Raw genomic sequence first — 24388 nt, forward strand, 5'->3', positions numbered from 1 at the left:
GTCCCAGCCCAAAGCTGCTGTCTGTCACTGCTATCACACATATCAGCAGGGAGCCAAGATCTCGAGGAGCATCCAGTTCAATACCCAGTACACCTGCCAGGACCCTATCATGTATTGAGAGATGCAGAACTTTGGAGCTCACCAGAGAATTTCTGGGCCTGTCATTAGGACCTGTGGGGAACTTATCTTCTGCATAGTGCTAAAAAAATTACCTCACAGTTTTTCTGGAAAAGAACTGGAATGGCTTGAGCACTTCCCTTAGACTGAGTTGCACCAATTTGAGCAGAAATAATAATGCATGTGTGTTGGAGCCAATTGAGCTTTTGGTGCAAACATAAATGGGTGCATGGGTTCTGATTCAGGAGGGAAGAGCTGTCTCAAGTCATTACATTCAAATTACCATTGTTTTCTCTGAGAGAAAGGTACACAATCATTGCAGAAATCTAATTGTGCACCCACTTACATCTGTAGGTGCTTACATAACCACATAAATAAGATTCAGGCTCAAGACAGATAGATCTGGAGCCAGTTTGGTCTGGCTCCTAAGTACCAAGTCTTCTGTGATAACTGAATGTGAACTCCCACGCCCCACCACGGGGGCTCTTGGAAATTCCAATTCCTGCAGAAAGTCACTGATACCACGCAGGAAGAGGCCAAGTACTTCCATTAAGTAGTAGGAAATCTATACAAGGATCTACCTTCTGTAGATCTACTTTGTGTTTGTCTCAGGTTTTATGCTCTCTCCTACTACTACTGTCTTAGGCTGCTTTGCATAACACAAAACCAGTGCCAGCCAGGGTGTTGCTGCACAGGTGCTTCTACACAAGGGCCACAGCAGAGCTTGTTGCTGTTGCAGATTCTTTCACTTTATCCATTAGGAAAGGTTTGCAGAATTCTGATCTGTGAACTGTGAGTGCTGACATTAGAGGCAAGGGAGTGATTTTGAGAGGTCGGTGAAGTGCAAGACATGAGTGGGATGGCAGCCTCTTGATCAGCTGAGACATCTCTGCCCTGTCACCTGTTAATGCCACTGTCATAAGGGGTATGGGGGCCTGTCAGAGACCTGCTGAAATGTTTTCTCCACAGAACGGACAGGCACAGCTAAGTCTGTGTGAAGGCCCAAGAGAGTCGCTGTGAAACACAGACCTGGCAATCTTAAATAGATTGTTGGCTAAGAACAGATTGCAATTTTCAGCCAATAAATTTTTAATAGTATCTATGTAACTAAACAGAAACATTGGCTTGCAGACAAAGGGCTCTTAAGATTAATTATTGATCTCTTCTTGATATTCAGAGATGCTTCTCATAGGTGACATGTAAGCCTTGCACAGGGCTGGTGTCAGTCATGCAAGCCCTTCCCTGTGTGGTACCAAGGGGTTTGAAAAGCACACTCAGCTCATGCTGGCCTTCTCATGGCTTGAAAAGTCACCTTCATGTCCTTGGTGTCACCACTGAACCTATTATTCAGTTTAGCACTAGGTAGAGAGGACATTCCTGACTTGGTGCCGGAGAGAAGTCCCAGGCATATTTAATTTCCTAATGTGCCACCACAGCTTATGGCCTGGTCATACAACAGCATCTAAAGAAATGGCCCTGCCCCATGGACCCCCTCTGTACAGTCTGCAGCTAAGGCAGGGAATATCTGGCAGAAACAGGTATCAGGGAAGAAGAAGAAGAAGCAGTAAGACACAGTATCATGACTCTCGGGTCACCTGGTCATTGTCAGAAGCTGGAGGAAGAAGAGAGACAAACAGCTCATATTTATTATATGTCACCTAAATTCAAGGCAAGGGAACTAGTTTTTGATGCTAATCATATTAAGAACTGATTAACTATATGGAAGTTCATTACTTTGCTGCATCTCTTACTCTATGTTTGTCCTTCATATTGGGCAATTTGTTTGAGTTTCAGAAATAATGTCTCTCACTTTGCCATCATGGATGCTTTCAAAACACCATTGCTCCTGCACCTGAAGTTTCTCCCCACCTGTGTTCTCTCTTCCCTGTGCTCCTGCCTGGAGAAGGTCCCTCAGTGGTGCCCAAACATACCAAAGGGGGGTGTGTGCTCCGCCTTTGTTGAGCAGACGCTCTCCTCGTGTGCCCATCTGCCATAGGTGGCCGAGTAGATGATAAGGAACTTGGATTCCTGACAGTGGAGCTTCAGTTCCTGGTTTTCACATGCTGATTTGGTTTTGTATTCAGCTAAAGTAGAAGCAAACAGCAATATGATAGCGTGAGGCAATTTAAATTGCTGGACTGTTAATAGCAAATAGCAGCAGGACAGAAACCAGCTTTCCTGCAAATGCTGTTGCAAGTGACACGTGGCACCTGTACAGCTAGACACAAAGTCAAGAGCAGAGTGCTTCTTCCAAATGAATTGTGCCCAAGTGACTGGCTAGAGCCTGTGGCTCCATCTTGAACAGAATAGAAAACCCTAATTTTGCCAATCTCCTTTCCTAGTGGAACAGCCCCCCTGCTTTACTGGCTTTCTTTCCACTCCTGCTCAGCAAGAGAAGCTTCATCCTTCTCTTTTGTCTCTCCAGGGGACACTGTTGCATTCTACACATGCCTCAGCTGCCTCTGCACCCTCATCACTCACGGGCAGGGCTGGCACGGCTCAGTGACAGCGCTGGGCGAGGCACGGACAATGGGAGGACAAAAGGCCAGGACGGGATCCCCATCCCAGGCCAGGCAGTGCTCTCAGCTCTCAGCTGTCTTTGCACTGTTCCTCCAGAGTCACTGGGTGTCCCTGGGTGGCACTGTCCAGCAAGGGCTCATTTGAAAGTTTGGCTGGCAAAGTGATGTGAATTAGAGGCCTGAAAAAAATCCCCTCCTCCCTTGCTCGGCTGGCACAAGCACCCTGGCAGCACCCTCAGCAGAGGTGGGGAAGGCACTGAGCTCCTCTTCATGGCTTATCCCTCCTAGGGTATCCCTTTAAATCTGCCACTGGCCAACAAGGCACTTCCTGGCCTAAGCAGCCACTCTGTTGGTGGCACTCTACCTTCTTAAGTCTTTCTGGTTAAGCTGTGATGCCAAACCTTTCTATGCCAGATTAGGGCAGGGAGAAGAGTTCATTCTCCTCCAATTTTTTTGTCCTCAAAAATGTGAAAACAGGAAAAGGAGATTCCTGAGCTGAGCAGAAGAAAAGGGAAACCTTATTGTTAGCGACTGGTGTCCCTGTGAGTGGAGGGTGGATGCTGGTTCTTCAGGAACTGGAGAGAGAAAAACCTCCTATCTACTCATGGATTAAAGCAGTATTGTTTCTTCCAGAAGAGAACAGCTAAAACAATGGCTTAGTGTTCTTGGTAACCGTCCAGTTTTTACCATTCAAGCTCATCAACAGCCATGAGCTTAAGTGTAAAAAGGAGTGATTTTGAAAAATATTTTGAAAACATTTTTGGAAACATTTTGAAAAATACTTGACCTATTGCAGATTGTGACTTCTGCAGAAGCACCTGCCATGCTGTGTACACATAAATAGGCCAAAAACCTGGGGTTTATGCCCAAGGACTGACAGCCTGCAGCTGGACTCTGAGTTTGCCTGGCTACGCTGGAGAGGCTGTGGAAGTATGTATAACCCCAAGTGGTATCAGGCAAGGAGAAGAGCCCAACATAAACCTCTGTAAGGATATGGCAACAATAATTCTAAATAGGGATTTAGGCAACTGCTTAAATGCCCACTTGAAGGCAAGGAGACTGCAAAATATACCTGAAGTTATGCTGAAGTGATTTCCTGAGTAAGGATGTTTTCCACTGCCAAGACTAACAATATTGGTATCTTACCTACAAATATAAATTTCCTGTCACTAGAAATCCTGTCATTTGCCCTGGAATTGGACTATCCCTCAATTCTGAAGGCAGCAGCTGCTGTTAAATACACTTTTCACCAGCTTTTTAAAAAGTCAGATCACAGAAAATACTATATACTCAAAGAAGCTCATCTCCCATGGGAAAAAATATTAAGCATCTTCTGAAAGTAATAAACAGGATCCCAATTCACTTTTGTTTAGCAAAAAGAGATTGCTAATGACACAGACACTGCTATGATATTCAAACCATCTACTATTAGTAATGGACTATTAATCTACTATTGATAATTGCAATATACAAAAATAATTAAACTATTGATATAATAAAACAGATAATGAAAATTTTAAATTTCACACATTTTTTGCCCCTAATGATTGGCCCACTGTATCTCCCCAGGAGTTCTTGAGTCAGTGCTTTACCAAAGGAACATCTGCCTACTCCACTCCATTTCTCTGCTCTGACTTCTACTTTCCATTGTGAGCTGGCCCTTCAGTTTGCTTGCCACCTACTCCTGTTTTACCACTGATATCTATCTTAGTGCTCTGATGAAAGAAAACCCCTTTAGTGCTTTCTCTAAGGTTGATATTTCTGTGTTGGCTGGTGAACCTCCCCATAAATCATCATTCAGGTGTTTTCTTTGGGACCCATTTCAGCCACACTGGGAATTCACTGCCAAAAGAGCTGAGCCCCCAGGCTACTGGAACTTGTTCTCACATACCATAGCAACAATGAGAACGATTAAAAACCACCAATAAAGGAAATCTCATGAGGATTATCTTAATCATTCTTCCCCTTTCTCATGTTTACAATGTGGGTTCTCTTTAAGGCAGGATTTGTCCCTTCACATATCAGCATCAAATACCTGCACAGAGCACAGGTGATTCTACAATAAAAGCCTCTACCCAAATCACCACATGTATCTTCTGGCCATTATTCCATAAACAGAAGGAATTTTTGAATCTTTGGAAGCTTTGGGCCCAGCTCCTTAAGTATTTTTTGCATATTCTTTCCTAGGGATACCTTCTTCATTTGGATCCTTAGCCCAAGCATCTGGTTTTGCTGTTCAGCTCTTTCTAATATTACATTATCATTGCTATCTCATTAAAAATAATTTCCGTAACATTTTTCCTTTCTAGTCTGATGCCTGACATCTGCCCCTGCCGAACTACACTGGTCATTAAACTGGCAGCAAGCACCCTGAAGCTGCAAACACAATGGAGACCTAAGGTAAAGTAGAAAAGAACAATTTGTTATTGATCCAAGAGCCCCAAAACCTCACATGGATTTATGCAAAGCCTTGTGCAGTGGCATTTTAACCAAAACAAGCAACAAAACACACAGAAAAACACATGTGCCTGATAAAGATTACTTACTAGGTTTGCATTTAAAGGAGACAAGGAGGAATTTAGTAGTCCCTGGACACAGATCAGGCCCAAAAACCCGACTATTGACAAGGAGTTGGCAGGATCTCAGGTTTTGGCATTCATCCAGTACTTTCTAGAACAATGGGCAAAAAGGATAGTCTTGACAACAAGGCATGAAGCTATAAAGCAATGAAAACACTTAGTTGTACTTTGTTCTACACAGGAGAGAAATCACAATTTTTGGCTATAAACATGCAAGAAACATCTGCATCATTGGATCTAGGCCATAGCTCTACTGGACTTGGAGTCATGGCCAACTTTATGGGAACACGTTCATCACAGCCACACTCACAGCAAATTAGGATGTTAGCAACTTGTTGTTTGTCACTTTTCCCTCTGCCCCTGGGGAGGCTGGCCAAGTTGCCCTGAGTGCCACCACAGCCTCGATGGTGCAGAGCCCAGAGCACGTGGAAACACACGAAGCCCCCAGCTGTCCCACTGAGATACCTGAGGCACTTGTACACTCCTGAGCACATTTATGGGAGTGCAGTGTCCAGGGAAGGCATGGCAACAAAAAAGGTGTCTTCTTAACCACTTCTTGATCTGCTTACATGTACCTGAACATGCTCTGTAAATAATTTTCACTTGAAAGAGTTCTGACTAATGATAAGTACAACTCAAGCTTTAAGCCATGTGTAGGACCTCTTGCTTAAGGGACAATTCCTGCTCGCTTGCAGTTACACACATTATCAGCAAATTTCAGAACTGGTTTGATTGGATAGCGCACATGTGCAAGTCTATCCTCTGCCTCCTTGTCTTGTTTTGTGGGGTGTTTTTAGTGCTGTTCTAAGGACATATCTACTCCAAATTCATTGGTCCAGCGATATATCCTGGTTCTTAAAGTGCAGCTTCCCCGGGAGTGGCAGCAGAGGAAGACCACAAACAGGTCAGCAGTGTTATATACAAAGTGTTATGTGGACTCTCTCCCAATCTGGCAAAAGGACTGAGTGCTTGCACTGCTCACACTGGTGCTCACACTCCAGCTGTGCTCTTGGAACTGTAGCTGCAGAAAATATGAAGACATTGCCAGGGCCAGCCTGTCCATTTTTTAACACAGTCACAAGCCAAACACCTAAAAACACCAGTTTTAATGCAGCAGTGGATTTAGGAAATTCTTATTCACCTCCAAAACTCAGTTAAGAGAGGTCTTTTCTGACACTCTTTTTGGATAGTCTGTGTGGTTGTACACAGGATTCATGATGTTTTAAATTACAGCAGGCTGTGACAAAGGAGGGTGTTATCTCCAGGTCACCCCACTCTTAACAGGAGTAACTGTAATAAACCATTCTGATAGTTGTAGGTAGTCGCTCAAAGTCTATGGGAACTTTTGCTTTTTTTTCTCATCAGAAGAGGTCTCAGTCATACCAAGAGACCAAATCACAAATGTACCACTGTGGTGGCACAAACTGCATTCCTATTTCCAGGCTGAGAGAGTTGGCAGTGGCTGGATCTCTGCTGTCATCATTGGAAACCTTCCCTCCCAAGCAGCAATGACACACATTGGCACATTGCAGCGATCCTACAGCTCACATTGGCAGAGGAAGAGGACATGCATCCAACACTTTTTCAGCATTAAATGCACTCTAAAGGTTTAAAAGGGAAGCTAAGCACAGACTTAATTTTATCAGTCAATTTTCCTTTTACAGAGTTGCAAGTTCCTCCTTAATTGGGATAGTTCTGGAAGGGACCAGTGAAATAAGAGTTATATATTTAGTAAATAAAGATAGCTGTCCCCTGCTGAGTCACCTTCTGTTTGCACCTGAGCTGAATCATCTCCTGTGCATCTGTTTGTATTTTCTCCTGCCTAATGTGAACAGCAGTTGCATTTTCTGTCATGATGCTGTGCAGAAGCACACAGCTCCAAAAGCAAACAATGATACCCAAAATAGCACTGGGCAGTTACTGTCTCTAGCCAGATCCCTCTGACAAGAGGTCTCTGTAAAATGTGCCTGTGATGCTTCCTCCCAGCTACAGGGCATCATCTCAGCTGCCTGTGCAGGCTGCAGATCCACTTCCAAAGAGAAGGGAAGGAGGGATGAGGTCACTGGTGCTCTTTTCTAAGAAATCAGTTTACAAGATGTGTTCCTTCTCCTTAACAGAACTGAAACTCCCTGAGATGCAGAGCATTTGTATCTGACAAATTCATGGCCTTGCCAAAATGCTTTCATGCCTTTGATCAGCCACAGTGCCCAAATGATGATGGTAGTTTATATAACAGTTACCCCATGCTGTGTTTATTATATTTGAGGGAAAAAAGTGCCCATGGAGACGTTACAAAGGCACTCACAAGCCCAAAATAATAATTGGTGCTACTTTACTGCAGCCAGTAATATAACATTAAGGATGCATCTGGCCTGCTGTTTTTGGTGGAGAGATGTACTTTCACATGGCCCATAGGTCATGTTTGGAATGTCTTCAAAAATTGCAGTACATCATGGGTGAGCCACACTTATAAAATTGCCCTAATACTGTTTCTGGAGAGAGGATATTACTGCCAACCACTTCATAATACCCTTCAACTCAGTAGTGGGAACAGACATTCCTTGATGTCAAGAAGGAACGTGTGGCCTACAGACAGAAATGTTGCAAACTCCATCAAAACTTCTGTAAAGCATTTACAAGTTTAACAAACAGAACATGTTCAGATTCCACTGACTACTCATTTTTGGAAGGATTTACTGAATTTGGAAGAACACTGGGTATTTTTCACTAAGATGAAACAAGCCTTTGACAGCAGTGTAAGTCAGACCTTGTTACAGAAGTCTCTACAGCAGAAATTAATAACTGATGAAGTATAAATAATTTTAAGCTATACTGAAGCAGGCCCAACAAACAAACCTTAGGATGTTGCTGATACAAATCAGGTAGTCACAGAAATGCAGGTATCTGCAGAAATTCTTGGGATTTGCTGTTTAGCTGTTGCTGTGCCTTTTCAGTGAGGGAAGAAAAGCATGCAATAAGCCAGCATGTCATCTTATTCGCTGGATTTGTAACCTCACTCTGTCCAGTGCCTGTATCCTCCCCTGGGGTCAAGGAGGGCCTCTGTGATAGATTAAGACTGGTCAACTCAGCCATGACCATCTCTTGAATGGAAAGGAGCGGACAATTTTAGGGAACTTTAAGAATGGGGTTTTCAAAGCAAGGTTCATCACAATGGAAGGCAATCTTCAGAGCTCTCACAATCCTACAGTAATACCCTGCTGTCCAGACAAACCCTTCCAGCTGTAACACTTTTGATGGCAAACTGCCATAGGTACAGTGTTGTCTTGTTCAAGGTTGAGAACTCTTGCACAGAAATGGCAGGGAAACCATAAAAAACATTCTGTACCTTAAGAACCTTTACAAACATGTGGTACCTGCAAAGAGGTGGGTGCCACGCAGTTCCTGGGTTCTGTCATCCTGGTTTCAGGCTCCCAAGCACTGCACACGTGGGGGTCCTGTCCATAAAACGCTGACTGAACGCTGATGGTTGAGTGCCGAGGGCAGTGCAGGCTCAGGTGCTGCCCGTCGCAGGCATAGGCCGTGTGATTCTGCAGGAGCTTCGTTAGGTAACCTAGAAAATACTCAGCTCTGTTACGACTAGCACAGGAAATGACAAGCTCGTTAGACAATAAAAAAACCACAATCAGTCTCCGGAAAGGGCATTGTAGTCAAGGTTATACATCTGGCCTCCAGCCACCCAGTTCTCTGAATGGGTCACCTCTTACGTGCTCTAGGGCTGGAGAACACAAGGTCTCGTGGCAGGGAGTGCGAGCCCTCCCAGCACTCCAGCAGCAGCAGGATGTGTTGTACAGACAATCCATGGGCTCAGGCCCTTGCCAGTCGTGGCTGCTCACGATCCCAGGGCGTGTCTGCAGCAGTCAGAAGGGTATTACTGGGTTTTCTGGGCCAGGTTCTCGCATTCCAGCTGCCTAAGGTATTCCTTATACGTCTTGTTAAAAGGATGTGCTGCACTTTAGGGCTCGTGGGCAGTTGTGTTTCACATGCTCTTTAAGTATAGTGGAAGAAAAAAAACCCCTCACATTTTCTTGTGGGAACATTTTCTTATTGTGGGCGAATCAGGGGCTTTTTTGTATTGTTAAAACAAAAATTAGTTTTCTCAAAGAAAATACTGAAAAAAAGTTCACTCCTTTTAATTAATTAAAATTTGCCCTTAAAGTAAAATGTGCCATTTAATTTTCACACTTCTGCCCTTCATAAACTTTCCTCAAAGACAAGTGATTTAAAATAAAAAAGTTTTAAATAGAAACTTTAGTACTTCAAGCAAAAGATAAGAAAAACATGTAATCATAGAATGGCTTGGGTTGGAAAGTTCCCTAAAGATCTCCTAATTCCAACCCCCCTGCTACCTTCCACTAGAACAGATTGCTCAGAGCTCCATCCAGTCTGGCCTTGAACACTTCCAGGGATGGGTCAAACATGTCACTTCTCTGGCATCTTTTCCAGCTCCAGCTGTGCATCTGGATAATGAAAATCAGCTTCCCTATCAGTTATTAAGTGTGGAGGAAGGAGAAGCCTCTCCATTGTTATCTTTACTGTTCCCTGCCCAGAGCCCAGGGGAGGACAGGAGCAGGCAGATGCACCTTCCAGCACAGCAGAGCTGCAGTTGAGTTCCCCGCCTCACTGACCTCGGTCTGAGCACTGCCACTGGAACTGGGACAGCACAGTTTCATGCCCTGCATTTGCACTCTGGATCTCAAGGAGACCAGTCCAGCAGCAATCCCCACAGCTTCTCATGGGTTAAAAAGAATAACCAAGCCCACAACCAAACCCATCCCCTACATTTTCTGTGTAACTGAGATCACAAATAATTGAAGTTCCTTGCCAGAGCCCCTCCTCTGTCAGCCTGCTCCTGAGAGATGCCGAACGCTGCCAGGAAAATGGGCGGAATGCCCAACTGCACCCAAGTGACTTCACTATGGCCAGTGCTGCAGAGGGGCCTCCTGTGGCATTTGCTGAACGCCTTTGGCATCACCGCAGGGGCACAAAGGGCCACGGGGTCAGGCTATTCAGCCCTGCGTGAGCTGCGGGCACTCACCCTCACAGATACGACCCAATATTTTTAATCATTTCAATTCTTCAGGTTTTAAGTTACTTGGGGCCAAGAGTGCTGTATACAAAACAGTCCAGTATTCCCTAAAGAATATCAGCTATGCTGTGATTTGGATGAGTTCCCTGGCATCTTAACTGCTACTTTGATCCTGCAAATTCCTAATCCAGCATCTAAGCACCTTTCTCCAACAATTGCAACTATTCAATCCTTTAAGAAAATGTCTTTATAAAAAACTTGCTCTGATTCTGTAGGAGCAATATGGTTCACTTGTTAAAATGACATTAGATGGACTGGTGAAAATAAGATATCTTGCTCTCCAGCCTTCCAAGCAGCCTGAACATGACTCTGCTGTTACTAAAATCCTTGTGGATTTGCACACAATAAGGGACAAAAATAGTAATGGAAATTGCTGAAACCTAATGTTCTCTGATAACAGGAGTGGTGACATAGTATCTAAATTGCTCATCTCACAAGGCAGACCACATAAACCTGCATTTTTCATTACTGCAGACACAGACATGCATGGAACAGTCAGTCCTTTGCAGCTCACAGCCCATGCTGAGGGAGGACTCCCACTCCAAAAGTCATGATTTCCTCTTACCCTTCTCTGAAGAACTCCAGGTTCTTTCCTGTCCTCATGCTGGCCCTCTCCTCACAGGGGAGCACTGCCTGCCCTGCACTCATCAGTTTCCTCAGCAGCTGCTGCTTCTCCTCCTTTCCTGGGTAGTGTGACTTGTAGTTGCCCTGGTAGAAGCTTCACCTTCTTGAGACCATGCACATCCCTATATTGTGTACTGACTTCTGTTCAGAAACAGATTTTCCAGGAGGGAGAAAATTCAGCCAAACAACAATGTAAGGCTAGGGGAAAATCAGGTGTAATCTCTATCAGTAATAACAGCCGTAGTGATCAGGAGTGAGGACATTGTGAGGGATGAACTCTTCCTGGGGCAGCCTCCTGTCCTCTCTTTTTGTGTTTACTTCATCAATATCAGTTAGCTGTGAATTTGGGGAAAACCGTCTTTTACTATCTAAATATGGGAGCTGGAGGCTGTTCCTGGACTACAGCAGACCTCCAAGTCCTGGTCCCCTGCATGCCAGAGAAGTCTTCACTAGCTCCTGGATGGTCAAGGAGATTCCCTTTCTCCGAAGAGCAAGGTAGAGGGAGGGCTGGAACACAACCAGCATGGATGGAGTGAGGTCATGGCTCTGTTCACTTGGGCTGGGCAATCAGAAGACTTGTGACTTTTGCGGTCTCTTACCCTGAGCAAAGAGAATCGTAACCAGACCCCATAAAAACCTTAGATTACTTAATGTTTTAAAACTAATATTGGGTTTTTTTCCCTTGTTTTCTGGGTTAGGTAATGAAGGGGGAGATGGTGTTCAGCTGCACCAGTTACTTTTGCAAGTGTCATTTTGTAATGAGCAGGACTATAAAGTTCCTCTTTATTCAGAAACAACAAATGTTACTCTTTAAAACAATATGAAACTATACAAGAAAAGTTAACTACCATGATAATTGTCCAAATTAGAAAACCTTGGGAATACTGCAGTGCCCCAGTAACATCTCTACACCTCTGTGTGAAAGCCCCACTAGGCACTTTCCCATTTATCCAGGACACACATTCATAAGCAGTGTATGGAGTGGTCTGCATCTGGAATCATGTACAAGACGTTAGAGACTGGCTCAGAAGTTAAGCCTAAAGCACACAGGCACAAAAAGATCCCATTATTTGGAGGCCAGAAGGTATCATCCCATCCAACTGTCTGTCTAACCGAGACTACTCATTCATTATAATCTTTTACTGAGATTCAAAACACCAGTACAGAATCCAAGCGTAATCCTTTCTTCCAGAATTAGCCAAATTAGTCACAGCATCCACTGTGTTGACAAAGAACTTCAACTAAAAAAACATAGCACCAGAGAACCACACAAAACACTGAGGCTGAGCAGCTGAACAAAGCCTTACTGATCACTTTTTACTGAAAAGGAGAACTGATAAATGATTTTTAAAATGATTGACAAAAAAAAAATCATAAACAACAACTGTCATAGGAGAATAAATAGATACTTCTTTGTATGAAAAAGAATTCTTAGGGGGTTATAGCTTCTCATACTTAACCACTTGCTCCTGGCATAATCACTTTGAATTGCAATGAAAAGGGTAGCAGTGGATCTGAAGATATGGAAATCCAAATTTGATTTTTTTTTTTCCCGCTTAAAAACACTGAAAATCTGGGAACTTAGAAAGTTCTGTGTATGTTTGAGCTCCCCAGATGCAAGGCAAGGATCAAGAAGAGCATTTCAGGCTGTGAGCCCAATGCCCAGCACACACTAAAAGCAACCTCAGCATTGGCTCAGGTAATATCTTTTGGGTAAGACAGCAGCTTTGCAATGCAGTATTTTTAGAGGCTGAGGCTGAGTAGTCCACAAGCTGTGAAGGTTCTCAGAACTGGGCCTTCACACACAGTTTTAGAAACATCAGTTCCCGTGTATCGTTCAATTTAGTTTAATTAGCACAGAAATGTGCTAGCTCATTTTAAAGACATACCCATCTATTTTAGATCAAAATAGATAGAAATAGCACACGTATTGTTGTGGGAGTCCCAGAAGGCTCATCCATCCGGTAAATCTCCATCAGCTCCCACAGTTCTGTGAAGAATTGTGCCAACACTCATTAAAAATACACAAACCAGCTTGGTGAATTTGAAGGAAGCTATTTCACACAGTGATAGCAGAATAGTTAATGAACTCTAGTGCAAACACCATTAGAAGCACAACTCTGATATTGATTGGTGTTTGGGATCCAGCTGCAGTACTTCTCCAGCAGTATTTTCTCTGTTGGTTTGTGAAGGAAGCACTGAGGAGAAATTAACTCCTGAGTTTCAGCCCCAATCCCATCTGCCATACTTTCTGCTGCTCTCGAGGCAGCTGTGCCACAGGTCATGCTGTGCCAGGGTTCTCTGTCCACAGGGACAAGGATCTCCTGGCATTCCCTGTCACCTGTCTGTCTGCAAACTGTCTGCAATGTTTCTAAAATTCATGGCACTATGTTTCTTGCTTCATCATTTTATTCTTTTTTTCTAAGAGCCTTGTCAACATTCTGTTTGACTCACTCTAGCCACACTCCACATCACAATCTTTAATCAGTAAGAAATACACTTAGACAGAAGCATTGTTTATTCTTCTTGCTGTTCAGAAATTAGCACAACTAGCTTTACTCAGCACATGCACATAAAAATCTGTAATTCCTTAATATATGCCTTTTTGCATGTCACCAAACTGATTTAATTTCCCTCCATGCCTTATTTTTTTCAGTGTGCCTTTTTCCACTGTTCCTCTCAACCCTTGCTCTCTTTGCTAGTGACTACCATCCTACCAACTTCCAACTTTCACTTGTACTGCAGAGATAGCACGAAAAGTTGGTTTTCTGTGCAAGGAAAATGTTTTTCATATAATCACTCTTTTTTTGTATTATCTAAATTTTTTTTAAAGCAAGGATAGATGTTTACTTGGAAAAACTAGGCATAATCTAGTTTCACTAATAAGATAGTGACCACAAAACCCCATTCAATTTCCAAATGCCTACTCCGGTTTCAGAGCATTCAAAGTTGTTACTTTTCTTAGAATCAGTCCTTGATACCCTTTTCAGATGCCCATTTCTAAAGGAGAGGAAGCTTATGAGATCCTGACCTCTGTCCATCTGCCATTCCTTAACACCTTTTAAGTTTAGTGTCCAGTTTTAAACCTGAGGGGTACAGGGCTCAAAGAAATAAAGTTCCTACAAAGTTTCATGGAAATTGAAGCCTGAGCTGCCACTTTCAATTCAGTCTCAATGACAAACGCTGTAAGCGAGCTGGCAGCTGGAGAGACAGGATGGTTATCCTGGAGAGCCATCAGCTTGATGCCAATGGAGCAATTTGTTTCCAATGGCCTTACTAACAGATGAAGGATTAAGTCTGCAAGAAGAAAATGCTTAAGGTAGTGGTGAGGATGCTTTTGGGGTAGTATGGCAATCAAAGCAGTGGTCAAGATAGCAGTCACATTTTCCATGAACTGTTCTATCCACATCTGTGCTTTCCTAAGGAGGTTGTCTGCATTTTTCCCCCCTCATGGATCATAACATGAATCATAACCATCTAATTCCCTCTATGTTTTAAATCTGAGGGTCAAATTAATCAAGAGCTTGATTCTACTTAAGCTAGAGAAAAGGCCAGGTAGCCATCAGACAATTCAGCACAAAACCTCATTGGCACTCCAGTTTAAACAGGGTTTATTCAGAGAGCAGCAGCACACACAAGAATCCAAGCTGTGAGCTCTTCCTAGAAAAACAAAGGCAAGCCATGATGAATAAAGAACAGACCTGTAACTTTTTGGTCCCAGTTTCTCCAGGAACCACACAACCTCTCCCTCTCCATGCCACTCAGCTCAGACTTGCAGTTAAGTGAGTTACATTTTTGCAGAGTGGAAAAACTCATGAATCCTGCACTTACACACCACATGCCTGTTCTGTTTCTCACATCCTCCACAGGCATTCTCTGTCCTTCATATCTACACCTTCCCATTCCCTTGTGTTGTCTCCTAGGAATGATGCCTAGGAGTTTATTGTATCCCAATGGCTTTCTGAGGAAATTGGAGAGATCCCTATGCACTTCTGTTTTCTCACTTGCTTTCTGTTTTTATTTCCTTCTTGTGTCAGGAAGAGGCAAACTGTTCTTGATCCCCAAAATCTTGGGTCTGTAGTAAACTCCACCCTATAGTCAGTTATATTTCTCTTAGCTATTCCATGAAGCCAGAAGGGCAAACACATGTCCTGGGACCTAACGTGGAACTACTCAGTAGAAAAGGAAGATTTTCTCCATCCCATCTAAAGAAGCTGACGAGAGGCATGGGTTAGGGGAGACTTTAAAGCTTTTTTCTGCCCTTGCCAAAAATCCTCCTTTTAACTGGAGACAGAGTAGCTTCTTCTAGTGTCATTAACAAGAAGTAACAAGAGAAAGGCTCTGTGGGCAGCAACTGTTTCTGGAGACAGAATGAGAGACTCTTTATGCCCAAAGACAAAAAACTTCGAATATTCCCAAAGACTGCAAGTAGGAGAACCTCAGGGGCTAGAGGAAAATGTTTGTCTGCAAACTCAGATTTATGATCATGAACCTTCATGTTCCCCAAGAGAGCCAGGGGGCTGTTCATTGCCACCTCAGAAAACAAAACACAGGTTTTGTTTTGCAAACAGAACTTTGACTCAAGCTCTGCATTATTTTGTATCCCCACTTATATCTGACATTCAGAAAAAAATCAGAAAATCTAAAAAGATCAGGAAAAATCAGAAATCTGGCAGCTCACAGATTTGCAGTGCTATGATGGTTTATAGTACAGTAAGTCCAAGCTAGAAAAGCAAAAATATACTCTGCACTTCACTCTCAGTGCTTGATTACTTTTTTTACACCAACATTTCTTCATCCTCTACTCAGTTCTAGCCCAATGAAATTAAAAATTAAAAATCTGCAAAGCTATTCTGAAAGAGTAATTCTTGTCTTCCCATCCAAGATTAAATACATTGAAGAAAAAAAAATAGATATTTGTGGGTTTGGGACCCTCATCCAAAGCCCAGTGAAATCCTTGGGAATCCTTCCAGTGACCATAGGCTTTTAATTAGGTCTTATATAGTGAGTGATGTTTTAAAATTAATTCTAAAATTAAGAGCCAAACCTCACTGGTATTTAATTTGTTGCCAGAAGCCACACAATAGAGCTTTGAAGCAAAACTCTTAAAATGCCTAGAAATTCAGATTAAATGACTCACCAATGCTGAACAAATAAGGCGTAACCACGCCTCCTTCTGCTCTTCAGCTCCCTTAAAACACTATTTTCTCTGTGTTGGGTAATATATCAAAATATTTCTATTTTAATTGTAGATTATGGCTGGCAGATGACAGAATTCTGCTAAGTGTCGACTGGTCAGACAGTGCCTTCTCTGTCTGGGGACACTTCCAACAAAAGCTGAGTATTTATCTGGAACAAGTCTGTAGTCCCTTTCTCTAATAAAGGTGAGACTGGAATCTCTGCCTTACTGGGAAGCAGATGGAATAGGAAGACACAGGGGAGCTAATCCCTGCTATTTATTTTGAATAAAAATAGCATATGGTGTGTCAGGTGCCAGCAATCTGCCCAGGGAGAACAGAGAGAGTTCTGCCCCAAACTTCCTGCCCCAAAGTTGTGAGAATCTCGTAGACTCAAATCTCGTGTTGGTCCCTGAGCAGTGGAGCTCAGGAACTCAAGTTTTGTGTCTCGTGTCTGAATTCCCCAACATCTCTAGGGGTAAGGCATCACAGTATCCCTTAATTCATTTTGGAAGAGCTTTGGGGGCAGTAGCCCTTCTTGGGGATGAAGACCTAGCTTACTGTAAAAGCCTCATAAAATGTGTAAGAACTTGACAGGACCAAAGCTTTTACTTCTCTAACAAGGATAACTAAATCTCACCAGTGGATTTAACAAACAATATTAGCACATCTGAAATGGGGTTTCATAAGTTACACTTCCTCAGAAAAGCAAAAAGAACTGCAGGAAAAAGCCTGAAACAAAAACTTGGGTCTCAGCACCATGATCTAAACTAAAATCTCAGTTCTGACACACACCTCTTTATTCCACAGAACAAATCCAAGACCAAAGCCCACTTCACTCAGAGAAACTTTAAACCAGACTTTGAGGTTTAACTCACACATTACTGAAATGAAACACATTTCTAAAATGAAATGCTTTTCTTTAAATAAAGCAATGAACACTTGACTTTTGCAAGGCAGTACTGAGAAGATGCATCATTGCATCGCTCTTTCTAGCACGTCTTTAAACATCCTGGTGGAAGGACATGCTACAATTGCCACAGTGAGTCAACAAAACTGACTCAAGAAAATTTGTACAGGATTTTATCTGACCAACACAAAGCCAACAGAAAAAACCTCTGCATCATTGTGGTTGGTAGTGATTGATCCTGCCACATTACTACAAACAAAGCATTTGCTCAAAGCATTTGTTTGCTTTCCTTTTACCTGGGGAAATCTGGGGTGGGTGAATGCCACAGAACTTAATGGAAACTTTTAATGCAGAAAGGTCACAGGAGCAGATTATATTTCTTGGGTGAACTGGTTTGCTTTTTCATTAGATCCACTTGTTTCTGTGGTTGGGTCAGGAGACCAAGTCTATGGAGTTAAAGTGAAGCTCAGTACTGTCTGAACTGTTTTGCAAGAAAAGACAGAAAACTTGACACCAGTGGACAGAGATTGAAAGGTTCTACCCGTAAGCAGTGGCTGGTTTCTGTTAATGTCCAGAAAGTCATTCCTCAGCCCAGTTATGCAATCACAATTACTTCATTTTTGATCTTCAGTAACAGCCACACTTCTTGAAAGCTGCCCAGAAAACCTGGCTGGGACTCAGGTAAAGAAAGGGAGACTGACTGGTGAGTGAGCCAAGGAGGCGAGGTCAAGTCTGAGCTCAGAGCAGTAAGGAGAACAGAAAAAGAAGGAAGGAGCATAAAAAAGAGGTGAATGGATGTTCCTTAGTGTTGCCAGAGAGAAAGAGTTAGTTCCCAGATGGATAAGGGGTCAGGTCACTTTGTCAGCAGACAGGGAAAAGGTGGGAGAAGGAGTGGGGACAGGATGGAGAGCTGAGGCCTCTTCCCACTGCCAGCATGGAGAGCAAGGGGATGAGAGGAGGTGAGGAGCAGTGATCCCTGCCCTTGGGAAGGTGCCCACAGAATGCCACCATCCCCAGCCAAGCCAGCTCTCTCTCAGAAGCTGGGCTTTCTGTAGCACCAGGACACCTACAGTGTGAAATACTGGAAAGAAGTCTGCTGGGTTTGCCAGCTCCTTGTTTGGCCTGTTTTGGGAACCAGTCCTTGAGCATAGAGGAGTTGTGAGGAAATGACTGTCATGAAGCCCTGATGTCCTGAAACATGGCTCTTCTGATGGTGTCCTGAGAGCCCAGGGTGTTCAGAGACTGGAAAACCAGCAAAATTCACAGCAGCCCCCTGGAATGGGGCCAGATCCAAAATGTGAAAGCTACTAGTGATCACTGAGAAAATAAAGAAATATTTTAGTTAAAAGGTGTGTTTTGAAGAACAGGCATGAGGGGAAGAAAATTCTGTAGTTGTAGGATCACTCTCATATTCATGAAGGTCTAAGGAAAGAACTGTGGATTAAATCTCTCTTCTTCCAAACCTTCAGGTTTCAGTTTAAATTTGGGCAGGAATACTTGGATTTCACTTTGAAAAATTAATCACACTGAGGACTGCAGACCTCAGAGCATGTCTCCACTTTCAGTAACTAATGGAACTAATAAATATAGATTTGTGGAATCATTAAGTTTGGAAAAGACCTGCAAGATTGTCGAGTCCAATCTTTAAATTTCTTGTTTGTTGCTTCAAGCTGCTAGACAAACATAGATTATGCAGATTCTTATTGTGTCAACATAAGAGAAACTATTGTGTCAAAATAAGATAAACTCTTATTTCTAACAAGAGAAACTATTGAGTTGTTCTCACAGAGCTGAATTTTGAACTGCTGCTGGTGTCTTATTTCAGAACATTTTTCTCCCCTAGAAAATACCAATCCACAAAATGTTATTGCACAGTGAAGAAATGTCTCCCTTCAAAAAAAAACCCAAACAAACAGGAAAAGCCAATGAAATAGACAATTTTTTTTCCTCATAGTTAAAAGCTAGACAGATGAGAGCAAGAACCTGCAGCTGTAGGTAGTAGAAAGGATACAGACCCCAAGTACAAGTCAAACTTAGTAATAATAACCCTTCACTATACTCTGCTCCCTGCTCCCTTTTCCAGAGCATCAAACAGATCCCAGGAGGGAGCATCTTTGGGTTGTTACAAGCAAACAGCGAGGTCTGGTGATGAACAAATGGGCTCTGGGCAGGATGCAACTGGTGGCACAAATAAGATTTACATTAAGGGATCAACAGAGATTACACAGGCAGGTGTTGGAACCTGGCAACAGTGTAGGAACTCTGGAAAGCCGTCAGAATGGTGAGGAGAGGAGGAGAGAGGAAAAGAGTTTGGGCTGTTGGGGTAGAGGCCTCATTGCACTTGGCAGCTGCAAGGCACTCCAAACGGGCCAGGTTTGTGGCCATGTATATTCAGCAGTTTAGGAAAATCAAGTTGCTGTTCCTGCCGAGGGAGGGAGCAAACAAGGGAAATCAGCAACTCCACAAACTCATCTTGAGGCTGCTGTTACGGAGCTGTATTAAACAGCCTGGGGATGGCACTGCAGGGTGTCATCTCACCTCTGCCAACTCCTGGTCCACAGCAACTGCTTTTGAGGCAGCTAAAACTTCTCCCTATGCTCTGCATGCATTTTTTGTTAAAGGTTACAGTAATATTTTGGTATTTTCTGTCATTCTGGATTAGATCTCCATGTTAAAATTACAATGTGAGCACAATTTGTTCAGGCCTGGGAACTTCCCAGTCTGGTAGGAATTCTGGAATCTGCTTTCCTTTTCTACATTTTATTTACTAAAACGTCTGCATGTCATGTTTAATACTGATCTCTGGGGTGAGATAGCTGTTTTCTCTGGTCATTCTACCTATCTGGAAAGCTCAGTGCACAATGAATACTGAAGACAGCTATACTTCTGAAATTAATCTTGGATAACCTTATCTAAATAGCATCATTTGAAAAATGAACAGACTTTTGTGAGAGGAACTTTCCTACATAAAGGGATAATTTTTAACTCCGTAGCTAGTTGAAAAGGAAAATTTGAACATTTGTTTTATGTTATTGTGGAGAACCACCATGTGATTCCAAAACTAACATCCCAAACCAGCAGTTAAGCAAAAAAAAAAAAAAAAAAAAAACCAAAAAAAACACCAAAGAATGAGACACCAAGCATTTAAAAACCTTTTACATGTGAAAGGAATTTAAAATGAGAAATATAGCTTATCCAAGTACGTAATTCTGGTCTTTATATTTCACGGCTGCTTGCTTAGAAATTTTCAGGCTTGTGGAGCCAGATGCAATTAAAAAAATTACCAACTGTATTTTTCTGTTGCTGAGAAAGTAGTTTCTACAGAACCATGACCAGCATATTGAACTGTATCACCACGAACTATATTAAAATTCATAACAACACATATTGGCTATTAATTATATCTTAACTTTGTTCCAGTGCACTCGACTGGCTTTTGGGAAGTTCTGCTCTATTCAATACAGGTAAGGTTTGCTTTCTGACCTAGAGGCAGCTCCTTAAGCTTCCAACTGCCAGGAATATGCTGTGCTCCCTGTGACACATAGAGAGGAGAGAAACAACTCTTCTAAATAACTTTCTAACAGCAGTGGGATGTCCTGGAGCACTAGAAAAGTTACAAGATTGCAGTTTTCACAAGCAAAGACTAGTGATTGCTTCCTCATCTTGATGGAAACAAGGATATTTTCCCAGCTCCTGCAGTCATTTCACTTTGCAGTGATGCAGCACCTTCCCAGAGATCTGTGATTCCTGGGTGACAGCTGGTGCCTCTGCTCCCTGGGAAGGGACTCCCCTCATCCACTCCTCTCATGCTGCGAGGCTTCCCTCCCAGCAGAGAGAAGTGCAGCACTTGTTCGCTCCCTCAGGGCCCGACTCCAAGTCTCCAGGAGAAAGTGGGAACCTTTCCAGGGACTTCCACGCACTTTTGGTCAGGCCCTGGCCGATCCACGCCCAGCGTTCCCACCGCGCAGCGACAGCCCAGCTCCTCGTGTCCCTTCCCACCTGGCCCCTCTGGAAGCCCTTAACCCTCTCCTCCTTCCTGCCTTCTTCACGGCACATCGGGCCCGCGCTCCCGGGGTGCAGGCCCGGGACACGGCCCCGCAGAGGGGTTACGGAACACGGAGCGCTCCGGGGAATACGCGGCTCCGTGCGGCGCTCCGGCCGGGAGCCCGCGGCCCCTGCCCTGGTTGCGGCCGGTCCCCTCGGGGCACTGCGGGGGGCTGACAGCCGAAGGAGGACGAGGGCGGAGCAGCCCTGCCAGCGGCCGCGGCGGGAGCGGGTGCAGCCGGCGCGGGCACTCGGGACGCGGGGGCGGCGGGGAAGGGACGGGAAGGGACGCGGGCTCCCGGCGCCGTGCCGGGCACTGCCCTCGGCGCACATCGTGCGGCCGGGCTGACTCAGACCGGGCTGCACCTCGCCCGCCCTCTCCGGCTCTCCCCACCCCTCTCCGAGCCGTTCGCGCCTCCCTCCTGGTCAAGAGGCTCGATTTCACCGTCTCTCCCCTCAGTCTTGCTTGGCAATGGTTGGAGGACTGTCACGGACTTATAGACACATTACACCGCGACTCGTGACCACATTTCCCTGTTTGTGTTTTTCCCGAGACAGGTGCAAGGTGCTCCCCATCACTCCCTGTCCCCCGCAGCCCAACTTCCCTGCTTTCCCTACTCCAGACGCCCTCGGCTCTCGTGCCAGACCTTGCCAAGTCTGCCGCTCCAGCCCCGCTCCTGCCCTTACACCTCGGCTCACGGGTCTCTGAGGGAACCCAGCTGCGACCTACGCCTGGCAGGATCTCTGGATGAGGGATTTCAGTGGGCAAACAGCACTGACTCTTCCATGTTGCAGAAGGACCACCTCGGTTTCCTCGCACTGACGGTGCTTGACACCACCTTAGCGCAGCCCCGGGGCTTGACGACTCTAGTTCAGCGTGCCTTGAGTTTGAAGGGTGTAGGCTTGGCTTAAAGCTTTCACTGCGAAGTGAGGAAACACCTTGAAGTTACTTCGAGAGACTTCAAGTTGCTCCCTGAAATCTTTTGTGATACAGAAAAGTGAATCAGTGAGAAGTTCAAACAAATTGTCATTACTACCTGCTAAACTACCACCCAATGTAATTTGGTGCTTCTTTTAAGGTATGAGGGACTCAAGGGAATAAATCAGGACAGCTCCCAGTTCCTGTAAGAGCTGTCCTCAGGAAACAGAGCTTAGAACCAACAGTGGAAATGGGGCACGAAAGAATCTTTTTCCCTGGGGCTGTGGATAAACATGAATATCCAGCTGTTTACATCCTGCCATGCATGATCACACTGATCTTTCTCCTGAAAAAAAGCCCACGAGTGAGTCGGTGAAAGATGATGGAACCAAATTAATTGTGTTAAATCTGTTCCGCTCCTCCTGTTCCAACTGAAGTTGGAACGCATCCAGATTTGAATTTCCAAAGTTTGGCACCTCTTTTCAGAGGTTACACTGAACTTTGACCAACTTGGTCTTCACGTTTGAATCTGAATCCACTTTTGTTCCTCTTCACACACAGAAAAACAACTGGGTAACACATATATTAGCCTATGCTTCCTTAGTCTTGGGCAGATTAAGAGCAAAACAGGTTTCACATGAACCTGTCCGAGGTCAGGGACATTCCATCAAGTGTTACTGAACTCAGATAAATGGGATCAAAGGTGCCGAAATAACAGTATAAAATCACTCTGAAACATCTGCAACTGCAAACACAGATGGGGAGAGAGAACAGTAGCTCTGCAGGTGAAGCCCTTGCTTCTGGCTGTTTCAGATAAGGACAGTGTTTGCCTCTGAACTCAGCCAGTTACCCTCTGCCTTCCAACTGGGGAACTGGAAGGAGACTTGTGGGAGTCTCCCCCTATTCCCCTCCTTTTTCCCCTTGATCTTGCCTTACCTGATCATTCAATCTGACACTTCCTGCAATTGCTGTCTCAGGTCAGTCTCACCAAAGGCAGAAATGAATGCTGGGGATCAAGATTTTTACAAAGAAGCATTCAGAGGCCATACTTGGATCCTCTAGAAACATGTTCAGATAATTAAAGTGAACTTACCTGTCTATCCCAACCTCCTAGCTGCTATAACCTCGTATCTGCCATAACTTCAGGTGAGTGCAGTCAGACCATCTGTGGCTTCAGGATGCCAAACCTCCACTCCCTATGCAGCCAACGGAGAGATATCTCACATTCAGGCCACCTGCTACAGCTCTAACAGGAAGTGTTTCACTTCCTTCTGTCACATCTGCTCATTAATCCCTGGAACAGATGTCAATAATGACCACTCAGCCTGTTGTGAGTGACTGAGCAGACACTAGATGTGTGACAAGTAGACAATCAGTGCATAAAAATATATAAAGCAGCAGAAGTAACTGGGAAGTATCCCATACTTGTGCTTGAAAGGCTTTGAATCAGAAGGTCTACCAAGGCTGTTGCCTGATGAGCACTTGTGAATCTTCTTTTCCCAGTGAGGTAACATAGCTTTTTCTAGCCTGGTGGTGCCGTAAGCAAAAGACCATCCCAAAGAGCAGGAGTGAGCCTGGTATGCTTTTGGCACTCTGCAGGTATAACCCAAAGCAAAGGCAGTTTCCAAGTGCCTTTGCACTTTATGGGAGAGGTTCAAAACGTAGGTAACCTCCAGGGAGGTGAAGCAGTGAGGGTTGAATGACTGAATGGGAGAGGTTCAAAACGTAGGTAACCTCCAGGGAGGTGAAGCAGTGAGGGTTCAATGACGGCACAAGAGGCAGCTGGGTCCTCCTGCTTGCAGACATCTGCCTTCAAGGGAAGCCTTCCTGTGAACGAGGAAAACTTAGGACACTGTGGCTAACAGGACTGAATGGCATTTATGTTTGTGTACATAGATAGATAGATAGATAGATAGATAGATAGATAGACAGATAGATTTGGTTTTTTTTCTTTTCCCTCTGAATGGAGGCTACTTTGCTATTTAAAATGAACCTAAAAGCAAGTAACTTAAAATACAAAAAGTAGTCTTCCAAATCTCTGCTTTTCCCTGCGATGGGTAGTGCTTAAATAGTAAACTTGGAGACAGTAGTGTAAAACACAAAGGCAGGAAGGGAGAAAGTGTTTATCATGATGTGCAGAATGCAGCTCCTAGAAGCTGGCAATCCTCAGTTGCTGGAAGACAATATAACTAATCCAGACATGTTCAGCATGTAGAATTACAGAATCTCAGCCTTGTCCTTTCCTCACAAGCAACAGGAATTAGATTCCATTTTTTCCCCCAAAGAAAGAAAATCACACAAAAGTCCAGAAGTTAGAATTCAGGAGAGATATCACATCTGCTTCAGACAGTTTCTCTCTTTTGGACTTACAGAGAAAAGAAATCATTTCACA

General features: G+C 44.0%; 1 protein-coding gene and 1 long non-coding RNA gene across 6 annotated transcripts in view; one reads left to right on the forward strand and one right to left on the reverse strand.

The window, feature by feature from the left end:
* Positions 1–23079, forward strand: part of LOC121337551 — a 35948-nt gene extending 12869 nt beyond the window's left edge. Inside the window, exons 4-6 of the long non-coding RNA XR_005952913.1 lie at positions 4946–5036; positions 20454–20497; positions 21636–23079. This is a non-coding gene — a long non-coding RNA (uncharacterized LOC121337551). The remainder of the gene's footprint in view (positions 1–4945; positions 5037–20453; positions 20498–21635) is intronic.
* EVA1C (eva-1 homolog C) overlaps positions 1–24388 on the reverse strand; it is a 41201-nt gene that overhangs the window by 10745 nt on the left and 6068 nt on the right. For 2 of the 5 annotated variants that reach the window (XM_041407689.1, XM_041407690.1), the window contains 3 exons: positions 8590–8786; positions 5183–5306; positions 2049–2201 (listed from right to left, as the gene is read on the reverse strand). In XM_041407689.1, coding sequence (XP_041263623.1) covers positions 2049–2201; positions 5183–5306; positions 8590–8631 — 319 coding nt within the window. In that variant the 5' untranslated portion in view covers positions 8632–8786. Of the gene's footprint in view, positions 1–2048; positions 2202–5182; positions 5307–8589; positions 8787–8933; positions 9193–24388 lie in introns of those variants that run through there. The other 3 variants (XM_041407688.1, XM_041407685.1, XM_041407687.1) reach the window with 3 other exon arrangements.

Source organism: Onychostruthus taczanowskii, unplaced genomic scaffold (genome assembly GCF_017590055.1).
Source record: "Onychostruthus taczanowskii isolate IOZ18803 unplaced genomic scaffold, ASM1759005v1 scaffold278, whole genome shotgun sequence".
Classification (NCBI taxonomy): domain Eukaryota; kingdom Metazoa; phylum Chordata; class Aves; order Passeriformes; family Passeridae; genus Onychostruthus; species Onychostruthus taczanowskii.